Here is a 19,958-nt window from a genome sequence, read left to right on the forward strand (position 1 = left end):
TAACTAGACCAATGATTAGATTAATGCACACATTAACATGTTTAACTAATCCTCTTAAAGCTGCGTTACTTCTAAATGTGTTACAAGGTAGAAATATGCTTTAAAGCTTATTCCTAAAGCGACAAACTGGAGAACTGATCCTTAAAACGTGTGATGAAATTAAGGCTTGAATTTTGGTTTATATCTAGTTTAGTAATGCTAAAATGTCCTTTTTATTTTGAAGTGATGATTCAGCATGTTGTAGAAGTAATCAATGATAGAACATATGATAGAACCCACTGGGATTAAGGAAAGATGTTAAGTAGTTGAAGTGCCTCTTAAAACTAAAAAAGGGGGCAAACCTTCCCTTTTAGCCATTTAATTTAGACGTATTATGACTTCTTAATAATAATAAATAGACTAATAATAACACTGTATGTTGATCTTAACTCTACATTTGATGGATACACACCACGGTGTTAGTGTTTGATACGTACAGTGAAGTTAAAGAAAGGCGGATTGTGTCGCCGCCTCTCGTGTTGGAGTATTTCAGAGTCCTCATTTAAAAACTATAATTAGAACTAAAACCAGAGATCATTTGCATAAATCTGGAGGATAAATGTTGATAGATTTATTTTAAACTTCTAGCTATTTTTACATACATATAATTATTCATTAATAATAAATAAGTACTTTACGTCAAAGCACAGAGCAAATTATTTTGAGTTTTTGTCAGTTTTTCTTAAAGTAAAATGTTAAATCTCTCAACTTTCATATATTCAGTGTACTGTAGAATCTACAGTACACTGAATATATGAAAGATCTATGTACTATCTACAGTGTAGATAGTATATAGATCTTTTTATGTGCTGATTATACACAGTGGACGATGACTGATAGGAGGACAACAAATGAGCACATATACTTACGTAGTTCTGTAGCGTAACATACCTGGACTCTTTAATTATGGGTAAAAAATGAGGGGCAAAATGACTGAAATGCACCCTTTGATATCCACGCCTTTATTCTTTTCCACCACAAAGCACTCCACTCCATGAAAAGCACATTCTTTTTCTTTCCCACATTCCATTCCTATGCTGTGAACCGTTTGTTCTGGAGATGCAGGAACCAATTATGCAAAATAAGTGAGCAGCGGTTCATTAAAGGAACACCCTCACACTCGGTAGCATCAGTAACGTGTTGATTTTGAGCCCGAGCTCATCGGTGGGTCACATTTTTCCGTTCCCCGTGAGGCGGCAGACAGGCATTGTATTGTCCGCCGGCCTCACCACGAGGGAGGAGCAGGTGGAGGGCCTCAGAAAGAGCCTCTTTCACCCGGCTGCTCCGCTACGCTCCCGACAACATGGAGAAGTTTTGTGGGGGGGTGGGGGGGGGTTAAGGGGCCTCAGGCAGAGTGAAGTGAGCCATTCAGCTTGTTCAACCACCTCGCTGTGAAGGTTAGCCACCACACCACGGCTGTAGGGACCTTGGCTAGCTCGACGCGACCCTCCCCTTGGGCACTGGGTTCACTGCTCTCCCCAAAGACATGTGTTTACAGAAACACTCGCCAAAAGAACCCAGGGAGGCCCGGGCCGGGGTGGGGATTTACTGACTCAATGTGGGGAGACGAGGCGGGGCCGGCTGCTGTGGAACAAACTGTTCACTGCCTGCAGGCGCCGCAGTAAAGAGCTGCCAGGCTAACGGGACAGACTGCATTATATTGTTGTGAATAGGACACAAGAACGCCATCACCGCTGACCACATACAGACACCTCCGGTAACGTTCAAGCAGGCCGCAAACAGAGCCTAAAGGCAGCTATCTTCTTGTCTGATGGACAGGATGAATGAAGAAACAACTCTGAACACAAATATCACTCTTTAATACCTCTTAAAAAAAGAAAAGAAAAGGCAGCCAACGGCTTCAGTTTGTTTCCAGTATGATTTTAAACTTCCTCACTCAGGAAGACTTATGGCTCAAGTTTTGTATTTCAAGACACAACCTTGAATATTATAGGTTTTAAGTATAAATATTGTTGCTCAGCTCCTGTGAGAAGAATGGCAGGAAAACATGTAACAGTAGACGCCTCCGTCACCCATCATGAGTCGAGACAAGACTGAGTCAAAGCTGTAGACTCATGAGTCACGTCAAGGTGTGGTTCTCATATGTTCTGAACAAAGAGCTTTCAGCTGGAAGAGAACCCATCCTCCTCATCAAAGTGTCCATGAGCAGGACGAAGCTGTCCCTCAGCTGATCCTGACCTCTTTCTACCAAACACAAGCGTGTGAATTTCCCTGTATGGGTCACAAAAGTACCATATAACAATTCACAGTATTCTGTGTGAGTATTCTTGTAAGTCCAGGCAGTATTGTTGTCAGGCTTCTAGGTGCTGTTGGCCTGCTCTTGTTCAAACAGAGCCATGGCTAGATGCGAGCGTGAGCCCAGACCCTCCAGGTTGCTGAGGACGCAGCGGTGGTAGATGTCCTCGCTGAATCGTGGGTTGCACGCTCGCCGCACGTACTTCTGGATCAGCGCCGGCTCCACGGCTCTGAACACGTGCAGGCCCGAGTAACGCACGAATATGTCGTACACGTCCATGCTTTCCAGCAGCTCCTCGTTGTCCAAGATGTCCGCGGCCATCTTGGTTCTCGCGGTCATGTAGTCGGCGTTGTAGAAGCAGGCCTCGTCGAAGACGTGGCGGTCGAAGTGTCCGTCTCGCAGCGACTCTGACGCGAAGGAGGAGGAGGCCGCGGAGGGCTGCTGGTCGCGGTACATGACGGCGGGGCTGTACTCCTGGAAGTGGATGGGGAAGAACACCTGCCAGTTGCTGATGGCGTTCATTCTGCAGCGGTTCAGGAAGTCGGCGTTGACCTCCGTCCACACGCCGGCCAGGAAAAACAGCGTGTCCACGGGGTGCTTCTTAGAGATGATGTCCATAAGCTTGACCTGTGAGGGCACCTCCGTCTTCACGCTGATCCAAGGGATCTTCACGTCTGCGTAGCGCTTCTCCACCTCCCCGATCATGGCCTTGATGCCGGCGAACACGTCGGTCTGGCTGACCCGCTGCGCATCGAAGGGATCGTAGATGAACAGGAACGTGAGTAACACATTGTCATGGGTGTCCAACGTGTTCATCACGTACATGTCGAGGAAGTTACCCACAAAGTCCTGATCCTGGGCAGTGACGGGCAGGATGACCTGCACCCGCGTTGCCTCTGTCACGTAGGGCATGGGGATAATCTCGACGGCGCTCAGTGGTCGCAGCAGGTTGACCCGTTTGGCGATGACTTGACTGTGGCCTTTCTGGGTATAGGCCTCCAGCGCCAGGTCCAGCACGTACTCCATACCGCGCGTGGGATCGAAGCGCCTGTAGCCGTTCAGCAGACGCCGCTTGCGGAAACGAAGCTGGGGCTGGTAGCGCTCGTTCAGCCGTTCCACCGCGATCTCCAGCACCGCGCTCACGTCGGCGCGGTCGGCCCCTCTCATCTCACACTTGGGGGAGCTGTCGATGCACGAGTAGATGTGCTCCTCTGTGAAGTACTCCCAGTTTATGACCTCAAAACGGGTTCTTGGTTTGAAGGGGGGGTTGATTCCGATGGGCCACGTGACTCCGGCTTTGCCCTCTGGTGTCAGGTCGCTCAGGTTGTTGATCTGCACCTGAGGAGCACAAAAAAAACAAAAAACATACTCACCGTCATGTGTCTAAACTCTTCCCTTTAAGGCATTCGTGATTGCTTTGTGGCGTGAAGTACATTTAAAGTGATGTCAACACAATGCTAATGAGCTATCATTAGCTGCTACTGTAACTACAAGATAAGGGTTCTCAGGCATGCGTATTCACAGGATGATGACACTGGAATATAACACTTCATGTCCTAGCAAAACACCCAATCCCTTGTCTTGCCTTTCCTGACATGTTGAAATATTGTATTACTCAGGAATGTTCTGCTTTGGCTCAAAAAGAAGAGAGAAAGCGGCGTCGAGTATCACGAACCTGCAGCTGTTGTATCTGTAGGTACGTCCATTCCAGCTCAATCTGGCTGAATCGTTTGTGGAGCCGGTACATGAGATTTGGCTCTGATATAGGGTGAACCGTGAAGGCATTTTTAAACTGAACGCCATCTTCACGCTCTGGATCTGCGTTTTTCCCGAGCTCAAAGTACCGGTAGGTCATCTCCTGTGAGCCACACAAACATGGAGAAGAAAAATAAATGTTAATATTGATATCCCACCATCATTAAATTGATCAAACTACACATTTTGCGTTAGTCTTACCTGGTGCACCTCCACACAGCTGAGACCCAGGTAGTCAATAATGCAGCGGCCCAGCCACTCATCGGGTCTCACACTGAGGATGTCATTGCGGCAGGTGTCAAGGTGTGGCTGCAGACGGGCCAGCAGGCTGCGGGACAGCAAGTAGCCGTAGCCGCCGTGGCAGTAGCGCGCCTTCTCTTCCCCACCAATAAACTCCTCTGCCCTGCCCATGTAAAGGTCCTGACCTGCGCTGAGGTGGCCCACCAGCTCCGACAGCCGATCCGCTTGCATGTAGGTGTCGTCCTGGGCTAAGAGGAACCAGTCGTAGTCGGAGCCGTAGTGCTGATGGAGGTGGCGGATCGTCTCGTACATCAGCCACACCGGGCGGTCGTCGCCGTGCGCCACCACGGTCATGCCGTGAGGCACCTTGGGGCTGCGCAGGCCCGTGAAGAAGAAGGTGCGGTGGAAGCGGTGGGCGACTGTGCGATTCACCGCCACGGCCAGCGTGTTGAGGGTGGCCCGGGAGGTCAGCACGCCCACCAGCAGTCGCTCTCTGATGCCCAGTTCAGTGTGAATGTATCGAGTTCTGGAGAGTTCAAGTGAAGACAAATGGAAAGAGCAAATAAATAGAGCAGAATGAAGGGGATCATTTCAACAGTCAACTGAAATGTAGATCTCTAATCTATCCGCCTGCTAAACTGTATATCCCGCTCAGTGCATTTAGATTGTTGCAGGGGAGATTTTACCAGAATTAGCAAATGGAAATCCTCTGAATCTGTCTTGCAATTTGTTGAAAAAGGCTGCATGTAGCTATGTTATTGCAAAAAGCCCTTATATACCATTGACACAACCGTTTCACAGAATTCTGCATACAATCTACCTGAGGACTTTCTTGTGCGGCTTGTTTGGGTCCTTGTGATAGGGCACGACCCGTGGCTGGAAGTCTTCGTCTCCAGCCCCATCCCTCGAGTCCCTCTGGGCATCTCCTCGGCCCATGAACAGCCTCCCATTGCCCAGTTCGTCTCCACAGGAGTCGTCGGTGTCTCCTTGTGTCCAGGACACCATCAACAGGCTCAGGCTGCAGCCCAGAGACAGCCCGAGAATGAGGGGTAAAGCAGGCCTGAACACGGCCAGAAAAGAGGAGAGACGCATATCTAGAGCTACACTTGATGAGGCTCCTCTGGAAAAAAATGTAATTAACCTATATTAGGGGAGGAGAAAATGGCCTCAAACGTCACATAGTGTCCCCGTCTTCAGGTAGTCGTTGTAAAGTTTAAAACGTATCGTTACCTCGTAAGATGTAGCAAACGTAAGACACTTCGTCTTATCTTCGACCTCATATTTGGAGATGCTTAAAATTGTAAACGTTCAGGTTGACGTCATAAACTAAACGTTGGTTTGTTGCTTCGTAAGAAAAAAGATAATTGAGAATATTTTATCGCTATTCACGTTTATGGCGGTGTAACTGCTGTGTAACGACCCAAGCTGGTTACGTCATTGTCATATAAACTCCGGGTATTCATTAACGATATGTTAATTAGCTGAACTATTTTGGGGCTAGCTTTAACGCTAATAGCTGCATATAAAGTCAGCTAAGTAGTGTAGCAAGACGCTAAACGTGTCCTGGTAAAGTTGACCGTTTTAGTCTACGTTGCTCTAAATAGTCGGTCATTTTTTTAAAAAGACGCAAGAGGATTTAAAAGTTCTGTCCTCCGTGTCTGAATGTTTAACCTTAACAGCTAAACGTTATGTGTCGGAGGACCAAACGTCAAAGAGCAAGCTAGCAGGCTAGCATCGTTTAGTGCAGATATGTCTCTCCTCGATCCATCTTCAAGGAATAAGTCCCATTTTTCACCGTTGATGCGGGTAAAAAATCCGTCACGCATAGACATATGTCGTCCATTTTCTTCAGTTTCTTGACTTCCTCAAAAACTGTGTGCCACACACACACACACACACACACACACACCTACCTCCTCCTCCTCTTCTTCTTCTTCTTCTTCTGTGGTGTTTAACGGCAGCTTTAAGGTTTTACCCTCATCATCACTGAGCTGCTGCAGCATCACCTACGACTGACTTATGCGCGTTTATGCGATAAGGTTGGCTTAAAATAGAATATCCAAGAACATGTGATGTATGTATGAACGTATGATAACTGTCAATATATAAATGTATGTGATGGGCAGAAAAAGGCCCAGTTAGAAACATTATTTGTGTGGTTACATCACAGTTTTTATAGTTGTATAGGTTGTATTAGCTAACGTTACAGTTAATAATTTAACCTCTGTCTAGTTAGTCCCAACCAATAAATACATGATTACCGATTTATAAATTAAATCTGCGATTAATTTAAGTAGTAAAAGGACATTTTACTGCAGTCCCACGGGAAGGGGCGGGTAGATTAATTGTCACCGCCCCTTTACGACCATATATGGTTCGTCTGGCGGTTTGGCGTGCGGCTACATCCACCCGGCAAAATTGGACACGAGACATCGGTGTGCTCCCGAGACCAGTAACACCGTATCAAGGTAAGAGAGCTATTTTCCGGGTCTGACAACTACGGGTCAAACGGCTGATATACACAGTTTTATGTTAAACATAAATAACGGGGTTGAAAAACGAACATTAACCGCCGAGTTAGCCGCTTTCTTGGTAGCTTGGTAGTAGCTAGTTGGGCCTTGCGTAATATTAGCCTTAGCCGCTCAGGCCCGTCAGCTGTGGTTAGCTAGCGGTGTTAGCTAGAGAGCTAACGTTAACGCTACTTTATCAAATGTGCTAAGTTCTTTACCCTGTAACGTTATATGACATCCTGTTTAATAAAGCGAACACAACTATGTGGGTACTGTCGTCGATTATTAATTCACTCTGAAGGGACAAATCTACCGTTAATGTTAGCGGCATCCGCTACCTTTTTTTAGCTTTTAACAGTGTGGCTATCGGGCTGTATAATGCCAGGAACCCAACGTGCGAGCAGGTGGGACTGAAAGAAATCAAAATGCCGCCGGTGTTCGTTAGCATTGTTACCGTCATCGTTAACGGTTACCGTTAACCACGTTAACGTTGGTCTTTCCTTAAAGTCAACTGGAGCTGAAGTTAACGTTACATCATGAGTTCAATTACCGGCACCGTTTATGACGCCGGTTAAGCCGCGCGTCATGTAAGTTTCTGCACACGCTACTTTCTGTAGGCTATTACCGTTAGCCATTTTTTACCCAGATTCATATCCTCATTAAACAATGAGATATTATCGAAATCCTCTAATTGATGATATAGATACAATATACATACAAGTAAATCACATTATATATCATATTAGAGAATAAAAGTGTTAATCTATTTGTGTCCTTTTTTTAAATTTTCTAGCCTTTCACAACCATGCCATCCGACCTAGCCAAGAAGAAGGCAGCAAAGAAGAAGGAGGCCGCCAAAGCTCGCCAGCGTACCAAGAGAACTGATGAGGAGGGTGAGGAGGGTGAACAAGCAGAGACTCAGGTCAATGGAGCCGACAGCAATGGTGAGAGGAGAATCTTTGAGTAATTGAAATGGACGTAGTTGTGATTTCCTAGGGCTTGTATCATTACTGAGATGTCTTGTATTAACTCTTTGCTTTCTTTATAGGGATCGCCAGTTTGACAAAGGAGATTGATGAATTTGAGCTGGCGAAGACGGAGGCACGGGCGGTGACCGGTGTTCTGGCCTCGCACCCCAACAGCACCGATGTCCACGTAGCCAGCCTGTCGCTCACCTTCCACGGTCAAGAGCTGCTAGCGGACACAAGCCTGGAGCTCAACTCAGGCAGACGCTATGGTCTCATTGGCCTCAACGGCACAGGTAAAAAGGTTTCTCCTGGCACATATTATTTACATACTGTCAGTCACCACACTTGCACATTCGCATAGATAGATAGATAGATAGATAGATAGATAGATAGATAGATAGATAGATAGATAGATAGATAGATCCCCAAAGTAGAGGTGGGATAAATGTAGCACAAGATGTATTTTCTTATCGACTTATGTCTTCCAGGAAAATCCATGCTGTTGTCGGCCATCGGGCACCGTGAGATTCCCATTCCAGAGCACATAGATATTTACCACTTGACCCGGGAGATGGCCCCCAGCGAGAAGACTGCTCTGCAGTGTGTCATGGAGGTGGATGAGCAGAGGATTATGCTGGAGAAGGAGGCAGAGAGACTTGCTGCTGAGGACTGTGAGTTAAATGTCATGTACCAAAGGGGAACTGTTTTTGTATTTATTATTGTATATAGTTATACTGTAGCTACATTGATGGTAAATGCCCTTTCTCTCTCCGCTGCGTAGCCGAGTGTGAGAAGCTGATGGAGCTGTACGAACGTCTGGAAGAGCTGGATGCCGACAAGGCAGAGGTGCGAGCGTCTCGGATTCTCCACGGTTTGGGTTTCACCGGCGCCATGCAGCAGAAGAAACTCAAGGACTTCAGTGGAGGATGGAGGATGCGTGTTGCTCTGGCCAGGTAAAGATGAAGTGCTTTGTGTTACACCATTCAGTGACACGTGAAGCCTCCTTATGTGTCGGAGCTACTACGTCGATATGTTTTGACTCTCACTGCATCCTCAAAAGAGCTGATGACGTATACAGAGAAAACAGTTTCACAATGACACGTTTCCTCTAAATCTAAATTTGAATGACTTTATTTGTCTAGGGCCCTGTTCATCAAGCCCTTCATGCTGTTGCTGGATGAGCCCACTAACCACTTGGATCTGGATGCTTGTGTGTGGTTGGAGGAGGAGCTCAGTTCGTAAGTTCACCCCCTACTTCCGCAATTGTATACAAGTCAGTAACGGTTGACATGCGGTGCTCATCCTGCTTCTCGTTGTCAGGTTCAAGCGAATCCTTGTGCTCGTCTCGCACTCTCAAGACTTCCTGAACGGTGTGTGCACCAACATCATCCACCTGAATCTGAAGAAACTGAAATACTACACAGTAAGCACACCCGGCTGAAACCACTGAAGATGCCTTAAAGTAAAATAAAGACGCCTCGGTGTCCCTTGGACCCTCTTTAAAAAGAGTCCTAAATAAGCTCTGCTGTATGTGATCTCATCACGCTAAAAGGCTGTTACTAATTGTGTCTGTGTGCCACCCTTTTGGATGACCGTGCACATCTATTTCTGCTTTCAGGGTAACTATGACCAGTATGTGAAGACTAGAGAGGAGCTGGAAGAGAACCAAATGAAGCGCTTCAACTGGGAACAGGACCAGATAACACACATGAAGGTAAACGAGAGACACCGTGTGGTGGAGTATTCCCACTGCACACAATGGATCGAGCAGACTCAAACTCATCTCTGGTCGTCTTTAGAAGAGATTTTAACAAACTCTTGCTGTACATAATTTCATGTTACACTTGTACTCATTGTTCTTTTTTTGCTTCCCCCTCCTCTAGAATTACATTGCCAGGTTTGGTCACGGCTCTGCAAAGCTCGCACGTCAGGCACAGAGCAAAGAGAAGACGCTGCAGAAGATGGTGGCCTCGGGCTTGACTGAAAAAGTTGTCAGCGACAAGGTAATGTACTGATGTGGTCGGGATTGTTTGGAAACTGTCAGTGTTTGTCAGAAAGAGCCCAACATTTTGAGAGAACATGTGTATTCTGGTACTAACGTCGGCCTCTTTCTGCCACAGACTCTGTCGTTTTCCTTTCATCCCTGTGGGAAGATTCCTCCTCCTGTCATCATGGTTCAGAACGTGAGCTTCAAGTACAGCGACAACACAGTGAGTACAGTTAACACTACGGCACGGACGGAGCTTTGTTCACTTGCCGTGTTGGTGCGTTTCTCATTCTCGCTCTGTTAATGTTTCCTGTAGCCGCACATATATAAAAACCTGGAGTTCGGTATTGACTTGGATACACGAGTGGCTCTGGTGGGGCCCAATGGAGCCGGCAAGTCCACACTGCTGAAGCTGCTGATGGGAGAGGTAGGCTCAGCAGTTCCCCACAGTTATGCAACAACCTGCACTCGTCAAGAGCATTGAAGTTCATTCTCCTTCTTCTTTTTGTAGCTCCTCCCCACTGATGGCATGATCCGCAAAAACTCTCACGTTAAGATTGGCAGATATCACCAGGTAACACACTGACGACGCATCTCTTTTTAAAGTCCCAGTGGAATGCAGTATTTGAGGAGTGTACCGCTACAAAAGGGATTTAAATCAAATCTTTTGCATATGATTGGACCGCTTTAAAGTAGGCGGGCTTAGAACGTAGCTCCAGAGAACTGTGGCTCCACACAAGCCTCCCATGTCTCTAAAATACGGATTGATTGTTGCATAAATGTCATGATATTGGGATTTGGTATGAGCTTACCTACAGACACTTCAAATTGAGAAGAAATGATACGAAGGAATATGTTTTGTGGTTGTAGTTTTCTATATAGGTGCATAATATGACATGGGATGTTATCTTTTAATTTCATCTAGACCGTAACAACCAGGGGACATTATAGTGATCTCCATCGGATTCAGGGCAATGATCAGGCCATGCTCGACTTGGGAGAGATGAAAAGTATACTGACTGTAGAACTAAACATCTTCTGTGTATCTGCTCGTGTTCCAGCATCTGACGGAGCAGCTGGAACTGGACCTGTCTCCTTTGGAGTACATGATGAAGTGTTATCCTGACATCAAAGAAAAAGAGGACATGAGGAAGATCATCGGCCGCTACGGGCTGACTGGAAAACAGCAGGTAGGATTGGGATACTCCTCCAAACATGGGGAAGCGCTAAATGGAATTTAGTTTATTTTCTAAATTTACAACTGAAATGTGTTCCAGGTCAGTCCGATCAGGAACTTGTCCGATGGTCAGAAGTGCCGGGTGTGTTTTGCCTGGCTGGCCTGGCAGAACCCTCACTTGCTGTTCCTCGACGAGCCCACCAATCACTTGGATATCGAGACCATCGACGCGTTGGGAGACGCCATCAACGAGTTTGAAGGCGGCACGATGCTAGTTAGCCACGACTTCAGGCTAATTCAACAGGTACATATCTTATTTCACTTCATTTGACGTTTGCTTTTAAAGTGGCGCAGGCCTCGAGCGTAATCGTTGTCTCTGTTTCTCCAGGTGGCTCAGGAGATCTGGGTGTGCGAGAATCAAACCATCACAAAGTGGAATAGGGACATCCTGGCATACAAGGAGCACTTGAAATCAAAGATCGAGAAGCAGCAAGCGCATGACATCTAAACGAAGCGTCGCTCTGAGCCACTCCTTTATCTCGTGTCGTGGATTTGACCCGCAGGCTCCTGAGGCGACGAGCAGGGTTTACATTGCAGGAAATGTTACTAGAACTGAAACAATCTCTTATGCATCTTATCGGACACGTCTCTTGTACATGTTGTACTGCATTTCCATCTCGGTCTGACAGTGCCACTTGATCCAATGCCCCCCCCCCCTCCCCCCTCCCTCCCACCTCAGGCTGCACTCTGATTGGCTGATTCACCTGAAGCATCTCAGTGTATTTTGGACGCATTCCATTCTGCTGTCTTCATAGAAGTTTTATTTTTCCGAATGTTCTGTTTTATCCCACCATGTATGCAGCAGCATTTAGGTCATATTTTATGATATTTAAAAGTTGACTTTTTTTTCCTTTTTCTGTGTAAAAGAGCAGTTCTTAAACAATTCCTTATTTAACATTGTAATGCAATAAAGGTTTGTCTGAATAAACGAAACATAAAAACAGCACATTAGGATTTCCAAGACTTTATTTTACACTTGACGAATACAGTGCTCGTATCCAAAAATCAAAAGCCTTTAGGGAAAATAAACTATCTTACATCTCTGTAAACAAGAGGACAGAAGTGGACGTGAGTAAAATAAGTTGCTTTGGATTCTGGCTTGTGAGCCCCATGGCTGCATAGATCCTACTTCATCGGTCTCCACACTGCTGCTGCTCACCCGGCCGTCCGTGGAACTGAAAATGGCTGAGCTGGTCAAAAGATGGTAGCATAACTAACGTTAATACATAGTAATGCAGGCATTTATGAAATAACTGAATCCAATGGACCAAAAAAAAGACTTGGTGGTTTGCAGTAAACATCCAAACAGGTGACATTACAAGTTATGAGCTCTTACAGTAAAGCTGTTTACGGAAAGGAAAAGTGTCAAAACAAGTTTGGCTGAACTCAGCTGCCACCAGGACGAATATGATCAGTTTCTCACAAAATTCTAATTAAAACCCTTTGTCATTATTCACATAATCCAGTTTCAAACTTCTTAAAACGTACTTTATCACAGATCACATGATTTATCGTACCAAACATGTTTTAACAATCAGTGGCTACGTAGACCAGTTATGTAATCTAATGATCTAGACATTGAGCAGGATGGTAGATTGTGTGCACTAATGAAATTAAATGAAATGAGAAACTGAGCAAATAGTTATGGTGACAACGCTACAATACTACTTTTTATCATCTTTGACAATTCACGTGTCTAGTTTTCTGCATGTACTGTACAATTAATAGTGCCAGTTATTCACACTGATGAAATATTAGACCTAATTCTAATAAACATCCCATTGTGGAATGCTTTTTAATAAATCCAACGTGACGTAATAACGAGTGACAATGTTCACCGGAAGACGTCATCCGACTTCACATCCTTCAAAAAAAACCAACTTGTTATTTAGGTTTTAATTGAATTCAAACATATCAGGCTGATAGTCTTTACAGTCAGAAAATACATGCTGTGTTATGTTACATTTCCAACGTTTAATATGTTCCTGCCGGTCAGCTCAAGAAGCTCCGTCGAGGAGAGACGGATGGTTCCAACCTATAAGGCTGCACATAAAGCTTTAACGTTTGTCGGGTGGAGTTGTTCCAGAGACAAAGGGCTGCAGTGTGTGTCTACATGTAAACGTTATTAATGGCCTAGGCTCTCGTTTCAGGTTTCAACTTGCGTGTGATTGACAGATTAGTGGCCCTAGCTGCGGTTTGAAAGAGTGTTTCAGTCATGCTGCTGTAGTGTCCAGACGGCAGCGTGTTTCAGGGGATAGAAGGGGGACCGAGCTCGGGTACAGTCTGACTGGAGCGCTCGATGCTCACTGGGCTTCCCACTCCTCGTCCGAGACGTCGTCGGGGGGGATGTTGCGGGTGTTGCTCGCCCGGATGCTGCTGATGTTGGTGAACGAGAGGAGGCTCGCAATACCCATCATACTCACGCCAGTGCCGTCCAGGTTCACCTGAGCCAGAGGCATGCTTTTCAAGAACTTTAGACCTGAGGGGAGAAAAAAAAGAAAACGATTGTTCACCCGTGTGAGAAAAGGTCACCTTCGAGTCAGGGCCAGTGATTTTAGACCTCACCGTGGTCTGTGATCCGCGTGCGGCTGAGGTTGAGCTTCACGAGTTGATTGCAGCGGATCAGACCTCTCCTCACTACCGTGTCGCCCACCTGAGTGCTGGCTAACCCCAGTACCTAAAAGAAACACAGGGAAAATCATTAACATCAGCACAATATCATGCATATTAAACAAAAGACAATTTCAGACAGGCAGAGGTCTGCATGGAGGCCAACTACTAATTAACTTGTCTGCAAGTCTCCAAATTAGCTCCAAAGCAAAAAATACTGGAAAAAAAGTCAGCTTTATAAATAACTAAAGTAAATTCTCAACAATTTCTTCAACCACGCTCGTGCTCGGCAGTGAAATCACCTGGAGGTGCGGCAGACAGGTGACGAGTTCGGCCACTCCTCGGCTGGTGACCGCCGTTCGGTCCAAACAGAGATCCTGCAGCTCCTGCAGGCCTCGCAGCGAGGGAAGCCCTGCATCCGTCACCTGCGTGTTGCTCAGTGACAGCTTCTTCAACCTACGCAACAAAGCACACGCAACACTCCGGTCAATATCTCTGATGTCGTCATGCCGAGACAGCCGTTATAATGACCTGCACGTGTTGGAAGGTGTGGGAATGACCTGTTCATGGTGGAGAGCTGGCTGACTCCCAGGTCCGTGACTTGTGTGTAGTCGGTCAGGTCCAGCTCTAAGAGCAGAGACAGTCTCGAGAGGAAGGACAACCCGTTGTCTGTCACCGAGTGGCGTCCGGGGAGGGTCAGCTGAGTCAACTTCAAACCTGGAAGGGAAGTACGAACCCCTCAGTCTATATAGTTCGATTCACTGCGGACCCCGTCATTTCTGTCCATTTTACGTACCTGAGATGATCTGCAGGGCGTGATCACCATCTGCTACGGGGATTCCCGCCACACTGAGGGACGACAGGGCAGGGTGGGTGGCGAGGTGCTCCAGAGAGCTTTCCGTCACGCATGTCCCATCCAGGATGAGAGTCTGCAGGCTGGACAGCTCCGCCAATGCCGACACATCACTGACCTGGCACAATGAGAAAAGCATAAAACGATAAAGCGGCTGCTCAGTTAACAGACGTGATGGCCAGATGTGCTCGGTCGAGCCGTGTTACCTTCGTCTGCTTGATGCTGAGGAGCCTCAGTTGTGGCACACAGGTGGGCAGGACTGCCAGTGTGGCTTCAGTCACAGCCGTTTGGTTCAGGCTGAGCTGAGAGAGACAGGACGGAGCCGACTGGAGGTATAACACCAGCCCAGCGTCTGTCACTTTGGTCTGGTCCAGCGACAGGAAACACAGGCTCTTCAAACCTTGTAGACACAGAGAGAAGGGAAATGTGTTGATGTTTGGCAGTAACCATCAAAAGCAAAAACCCATTCAGCAAAGAGCAGCTTATGTTGGGATCTGGTGTTATATAATCTGTCAGCCTAACCTGTGATGTGCTGCAGACAGGAGTCGGTCAGTTTGCTACAGGAGGCCAGGTTGAGGTACTGGAGTTTGACCAGACTGGAAACGATTGACAGCCCAGAATCTGGACAGAACACGTTTAGGAGATTAAAATGAAACGGCAGTTTGAGCGAAAAAACATCACAGAAGTTAACATAGCAACTGAAAAGCCCAAAAAGTCCACCCTGAAATGAAACTCTGTACCAGTGATGAGAGGCGAGTTCACCAGACTCAGGTGCTTCAGCGCCGTGAAGGCCCGTAACTGCCGCAGGAGCTCGTTGGTGGAGTAAGGGTAGCAGTTCAGGACAAACTTCTGCAACGGGCAGCCGAAGAAGAGCTCCAGGGTGCGCGGACGCAGGAGCCTCTCGCGGGACATGTGGTTGAGCAGAAGCTCCGCTAGCTCCGGGGTGAGGCATGCCAGACTGCTGCTGTACTGCATGCTGGGAGCTGAGGGCCAAGAGTGACGACAGTGAGCAAACAAAGCAACGAGACACGTTCTCCCGAATAATCGGTGAGTGAATATCCTGTGTGGTCTCTCACCAGTCATGAGGTGGACGGTTGCGCGGGTCGCCAAGGCACATAGAGATGGCACGCTGGGCGCCCTGAAGGGCTTTTTAGGGGGCGACGGTTGTCCCTGCGAGGCTCGGGGGTCTTCCTGCTGTGCAGCTCTTTGAAGACGCTCCACCGCAGCCTGACCTGCAGCTCCAGGGGCCTCCCGACCTCCAGCATCCTCAGGCTCTGCTGGGTCCTCCTCCGGAGCCTCCCTGAAACACACAAACACAACTCTCTTAATAATAATAGAGAACAGATTATAACCAAAAAAGCAGGTCACTGTTGATACCGATTTCTATTGCTTTAACAATACAAGTAACTAATGTTTACTTTTATGATCACTTCATCTACAGCTTTCTTGGTTAGTTAACATCAGTCTCCCATGTTAAAATATTCAACATACAATGGTATAATGTTGTCCAAACAGGGGCTCCTCAGAATGATTCATTATAACCAGCTGCAAAACACACGACGCAACTATAATACTTATAAAGTTACATCAGCGCCATTCTGTCTAGACACCCACCTTAGGCGGTTGCCTTGCTCTGGCCAAGCGTGCCGTGGCTCAAATTCTCCACGGAACCGATTCTCCGGAAAGAAAGGCAGCCGTGGCATTCCTGTGAAAACAACAACAGTAACGATCGTAAAACATCAACACCAGCTGATACAGACGCAGTAGAAGTCACAGGTCTACAGTTCTATATCCCACACCTTTAGTCAACATCAGCATCTTTTGTTCTGGATCTTTGATTCTTCTCTTACAAGCTTCCACTGGGATTGAGCTCTTCTTACTCTCAGGGCATGATGCTGTGATATAGTATTCTCAAAATGTGCCCGACTAGAAAGACTGCATACGATTGGCTGCCGGGCTGTAAGCACAGGTCTGACCCTGTGTTACCACACATTTCAGAATCCTAATCGTTCTGACATGGGACGCACTTCACTGGGGCAGTCGGCCAAATGTTCCGTACACTGGGAAATTTACGCAACATAAAGTATGAAACTGAATGAAAGTTACTCTGACAGCTGCGTGAGAGAGGCCAGGGTCATCCGTTTCTGGCATGGGAGAACTAAAAGTTCTACGTGGATGAATACATGGAGACACGAGGAGGCGGGAAGAGGGAAGGAGAGGGGGGAGGAAGTAGGAAAAATGTAGGTCAAAGGAGGGAAGAGGTGCAGTACCGTTAAGCATGTAGGGTGGATCTTCCTCTTCTCCTTGTTCCTCGTCGACTTCTATCCCCGCAGCTTCCTCGGCATTACCAGTGACCATCCTGTGGCCTCGGCCTGTTGAACAGCACCAGGAATGTCAAATAATGACCCAAACAGATATTTAAATAACAGTTTTTGCATAAGCTACTACAGTAATACTGTACACAACAAATAAGCTCTGATGAATTTGAGAGCTAGGGCAGCAAACTAGCTTAAAATCTGCTTGAACGCATAAGGAGTTTTTTTTACACAGTATTTAATACCTACCCCAGAAGTGAGATGGCCCAGTCAGAGAAGGACCAACTCCAGGGATCCCTGCGTAATTCACCGCCTCCTCCCACAGCTGGTTCGGTAGTGGAGGAGGGAGAACCAGGTCCTGCCCTCCCGCCCCCTCCAGGACCGGGGCGTGTGGCTGAGGACACGCATCGCAGGGAGGGGGCTCAATGTGTCCCACTGACGGCGGATCCGCGGGACTAGGTGGATCCTGAGGAGTCTCGGGAGGAGTGGTCTGAATGCACAGGGCGGCGTTGGGAGTGAGGCCAAGAGAGCGCAGCGAACAAGCGAGCTCCGCCTCCCCAAAGCGCTTCCGTGGAAAACCCTGGAGGAGAGAAAAGGAGGGCAGGGAGGGGTGACGCCCGGTGATGTGCTCCACGACGCTGCGCAGAGGGGCGTCGGCTGGGAAGCGCTCGCGCATGGACTCGCCGGAAGGGAGCCGAATCTGCAGCAAAAAAAAAACAAACATGAGGTTTTACAATTCTGTTATTTGACGGTATCTACATCAAAAATGAAAAGTCTCCTCACCATGAGGACGCAGTTGTTATCCACATTAGTCTGAATCTGTCCTCCAAGCTTCTGCCCTTGAGCACTGGGGGGAGGCGTCTCTGTGGCAGCGCTGGTCTGCTTCTTCTGCTGCAAACTCCTCCGATCTTCAGCTATCCGCTTCAACACAGACTCACGCTCCTGCAAGTCGGAACACACACACACACACACACACACACACACACACACACACACACACACACACACACACACACACACACACACACACACGTCAGTTCTGACGCTCACATTTCATTCTGTGTGGTAACAGTCAAGTTGCCAGTCTTGGCACTGTTCGGGCACCAGAAGTTCTGCTGACCTGTTTCTTTTGTCGCCTCTCTGTTCTAGCCTCCTGAGCAACGCGTTGCCTCTGCTGCTCTTCAAAGTCACTCTTGTCCTGTTTGATGCGGGACTCCACTGGTAGTGGGTCTGGGGACAGGTTGCCTGACTGTGAGGGTCTCAGCAACAATGAATGAGATGCTGTTTAAGATAAAAAAAAAAAGTTACTTTTGCTCCCTAATCCATTCATTTCTTTAAGTCCTGTTGAAAACTTCAATGACAGAGAAAGATATTACAATGGTTACTACAATGGTTACTTAACTTCTATATGAAAAAGCAACCTGCTTGGTACTATACCTCTGCTGTCAGGAGATGTATGCGTCTCTGAAGTGCCCGCTGCCTCTTTGGGTGGGTTGAAAGCAGAAATTGCCGTCTCGGCCGGCTGTGACGACTGCTTGACCAACCTGTGCCGCGGATACTGACCCTGCAAGAGCCTGTCGACAAATGAGAGAAGGATATAGAATCAATTTACTCAACGGTGTGGTCTTTTAGACACTGAATGGAATGAACGCTAGCTATTCAAGAGAAGAGCTGGGGAAAAACTCACCACTCAGCTGCGTCTGACACAGAGAAATGACCCGCCTGCACAGCTGCCTGGATCTGCTCCTCTGAGAAGCCCATCTCACTGAGGATGAGGAACAACTCCCCAATCGTCTGCAAAACAAGAACATCAAAACTCGTCAAAAAAAGGCACGTCCTGACAAAGGATGAACCTCTTTGTTATGCACAACCAATGGCTGCTGGGCTACAGTTTGTCTGGCTCCTTATGTCCTTCAGAGCATTTTCAGTTATTGTTTAAGATGCATTAATAACACACATTTTAGACCTGTTTTTACTTTGCTGCCTTTGTTTTAACTCTCTTCTAGTTGTATTATTGCCTGTTTGATCAGCCATGTGCAGTTTGTTCATTATCCAGTTATTTCTATTTTTGATATAACTACTTTACACCATGCAACATTAAGTTTCCGTTACTTATGTGTGGAGCACAGGGACACTATAATTTTACTTTGCATATAGAGTTAAAGATGGTTATGGTCTATAGCTTCTATGCTCATCTTTTTAATGTATTTCCTACTTTTAATTAGTTAGCAGATACATATTAATAGACAATATAACTTAAGAACCGTATAAATGGATTTAAATAGGTACAGGTGAGAATGCTTAATTGTTGCTTGTAACCTTCAACTCATGTGCATGCCATCTACCAACACCAATCCCTGTGTTTAAACGTGGACAAGCTACAACATATTTATTTGTCTTTGTTTGTCCTTCCTTTCATCTGACTGGAGCTGACCTGCAGACTCGCCTTTAAACTCTCCCATTCTAAGTTCATATCTGTTAGCAAAGTTGTTAGCCGTTAATTAGCCTCTATCAGGGTAAATGCATTAATGAACACTGATACATTTATTTAAAACAAACCAACAGATGACAAGCTAACACACAGCTAACGCTAGTTTTGTTGTTGTGTCTGTGGCACAGTGAGGGGCTGTCAACAAACGACGTTAGCACGGCGGCTAACAGTTAGCACGAAGGGGAACGATGGCGATGCTAAAAGAAGCTAGCAAGCTAACATCCGTGTGCAGCGCAGTGTCACGTCAAAACGCAGCTCGGTGGTCTGCGGCTTACCGGAGGGGCGGCAGAACTCATCCCGTCGGTTCAATGTTTATGGATGAATATCGAAGTCAATGCTAATATTAAATTACAACTTTGTTGACTTCCTGGTTGGGTCTGCAGCGACGCTCGCTTATGCTAGCAACACCGATCGAGCCCCTTTGACTTGCAGACTGACAGAATATCAACAAGGAACTGGCCTATCAACACCGCAGAGAGCCAGCGGTGCACAAATCCAGCCAGTCCTCTCGATGATTGACAGGTTCAAACACCAACCGCCGCCCTCACAGAAATGTACTCACCTATGACTAATCATATCTGCGTAGTCTGCGGAGGTTGCTTTTTATTTAACAGTATGCTTTATTAAACGTGACTCAGACAGATCATAGCAAAATTAAACCAAATAAAAATACATTAAGCAAAGAAAGGATTTATA

General features: G+C 46.8%; 3 protein-coding genes across 3 annotated transcripts; 1 reads left to right on the forward strand and 2 right to left on the reverse strand.

The window, feature by feature from the left end:
• Positions 1–985: 985 nt before the first annotated feature.
• chpf2 (chondroitin polymerizing factor 2) lies at positions 986–6,590 on the reverse strand. The gene is made up of 4 exons (XM_068710027.1): positions 5,112–6,590; positions 4,253–4,817; positions 3,972–4,154; positions 986–3,634 (listed from the first exon to the last, which is right to left on the reverse strand). Exons 1-4 carry the CDS (start codon positions 5,381–5,383, stop codon positions 2,360–2,362), a joined length of 2,295 nt encoding a protein of 764 aa, XP_068566128.1. The 5' UTR covers positions 5,384–6,590; the 3' UTR covers positions 986–2,359.
• A 62-nt stretch (positions 6,591–6,652) lies between these two features.
• abcf2b (ATP-binding cassette, sub-family F (GCN20), member 2b) lies at positions 6,653–11,939 on the forward strand. The gene is made up of 15 exons (XM_068710028.1): positions 6,653–6,759; positions 7,595–7,745; positions 7,850–8,062; positions 8,258–8,440; positions 8,551–8,722; positions 8,912–9,007; positions 9,090–9,192; positions 9,388–9,483; positions 9,653–9,772; positions 9,890–9,979; positions 10,073–10,183; positions 10,268–10,330; positions 10,818–10,946; positions 11,034–11,237; positions 11,322–11,939. Exons 2-15 carry the CDS (start codon positions 7,607–7,609, stop codon positions 11,439–11,441), a joined length of 1,839 nt encoding a protein of 612 aa, XP_068566129.1. The 5' UTR covers positions 6,653–6,759; positions 7,595–7,606; the 3' UTR covers positions 11,442–11,939.
• A 2-nt stretch (positions 11,940–11,941) lies between these two features.
• si:ch73-173p19.1 (uncharacterized) lies at positions 11,942–19,708 on the reverse strand. The gene is made up of 17 exons (XM_068710026.1): positions 19,538–19,708; positions 18,459–18,565; positions 18,209–18,345; positions 17,892–18,052; positions 17,555–17,713; positions 17,021–17,471; positions 16,727–16,828; positions 16,071–16,161; positions 15,533–15,756; positions 15,197–15,439; positions 14,979–15,077; positions 14,663–14,856; positions 14,400–14,574; positions 14,164–14,320; positions 13,906–14,059; positions 13,559–13,670; positions 11,942–13,472 (listed from the first exon to the last, which is right to left on the reverse strand). Exons 1-17 carry the CDS (start codon positions 19,556–19,558, stop codon positions 13,297–13,299), a joined length of 2,763 nt encoding a protein of 920 aa, XP_068566127.1. The 5' UTR covers positions 19,559–19,708; the 3' UTR covers positions 11,942–13,296.
• Between the last annotated feature and the right edge of the window lie 250 nt (positions 19,709–19,958).

Source organism: Cebidichthys violaceus, unplaced genomic scaffold (genome assembly GCF_023349555.1).
Source record: "Cebidichthys violaceus isolate CVI_PGR_0920_01 unplaced genomic scaffold, fCebVio1.0.p SCAF_15, whole genome shotgun sequence".
Lineage (NCBI taxonomy): Eukaryota > Metazoa > Chordata > Actinopteri > Perciformes > Stichaeidae > Cebidichthys > Cebidichthys violaceus.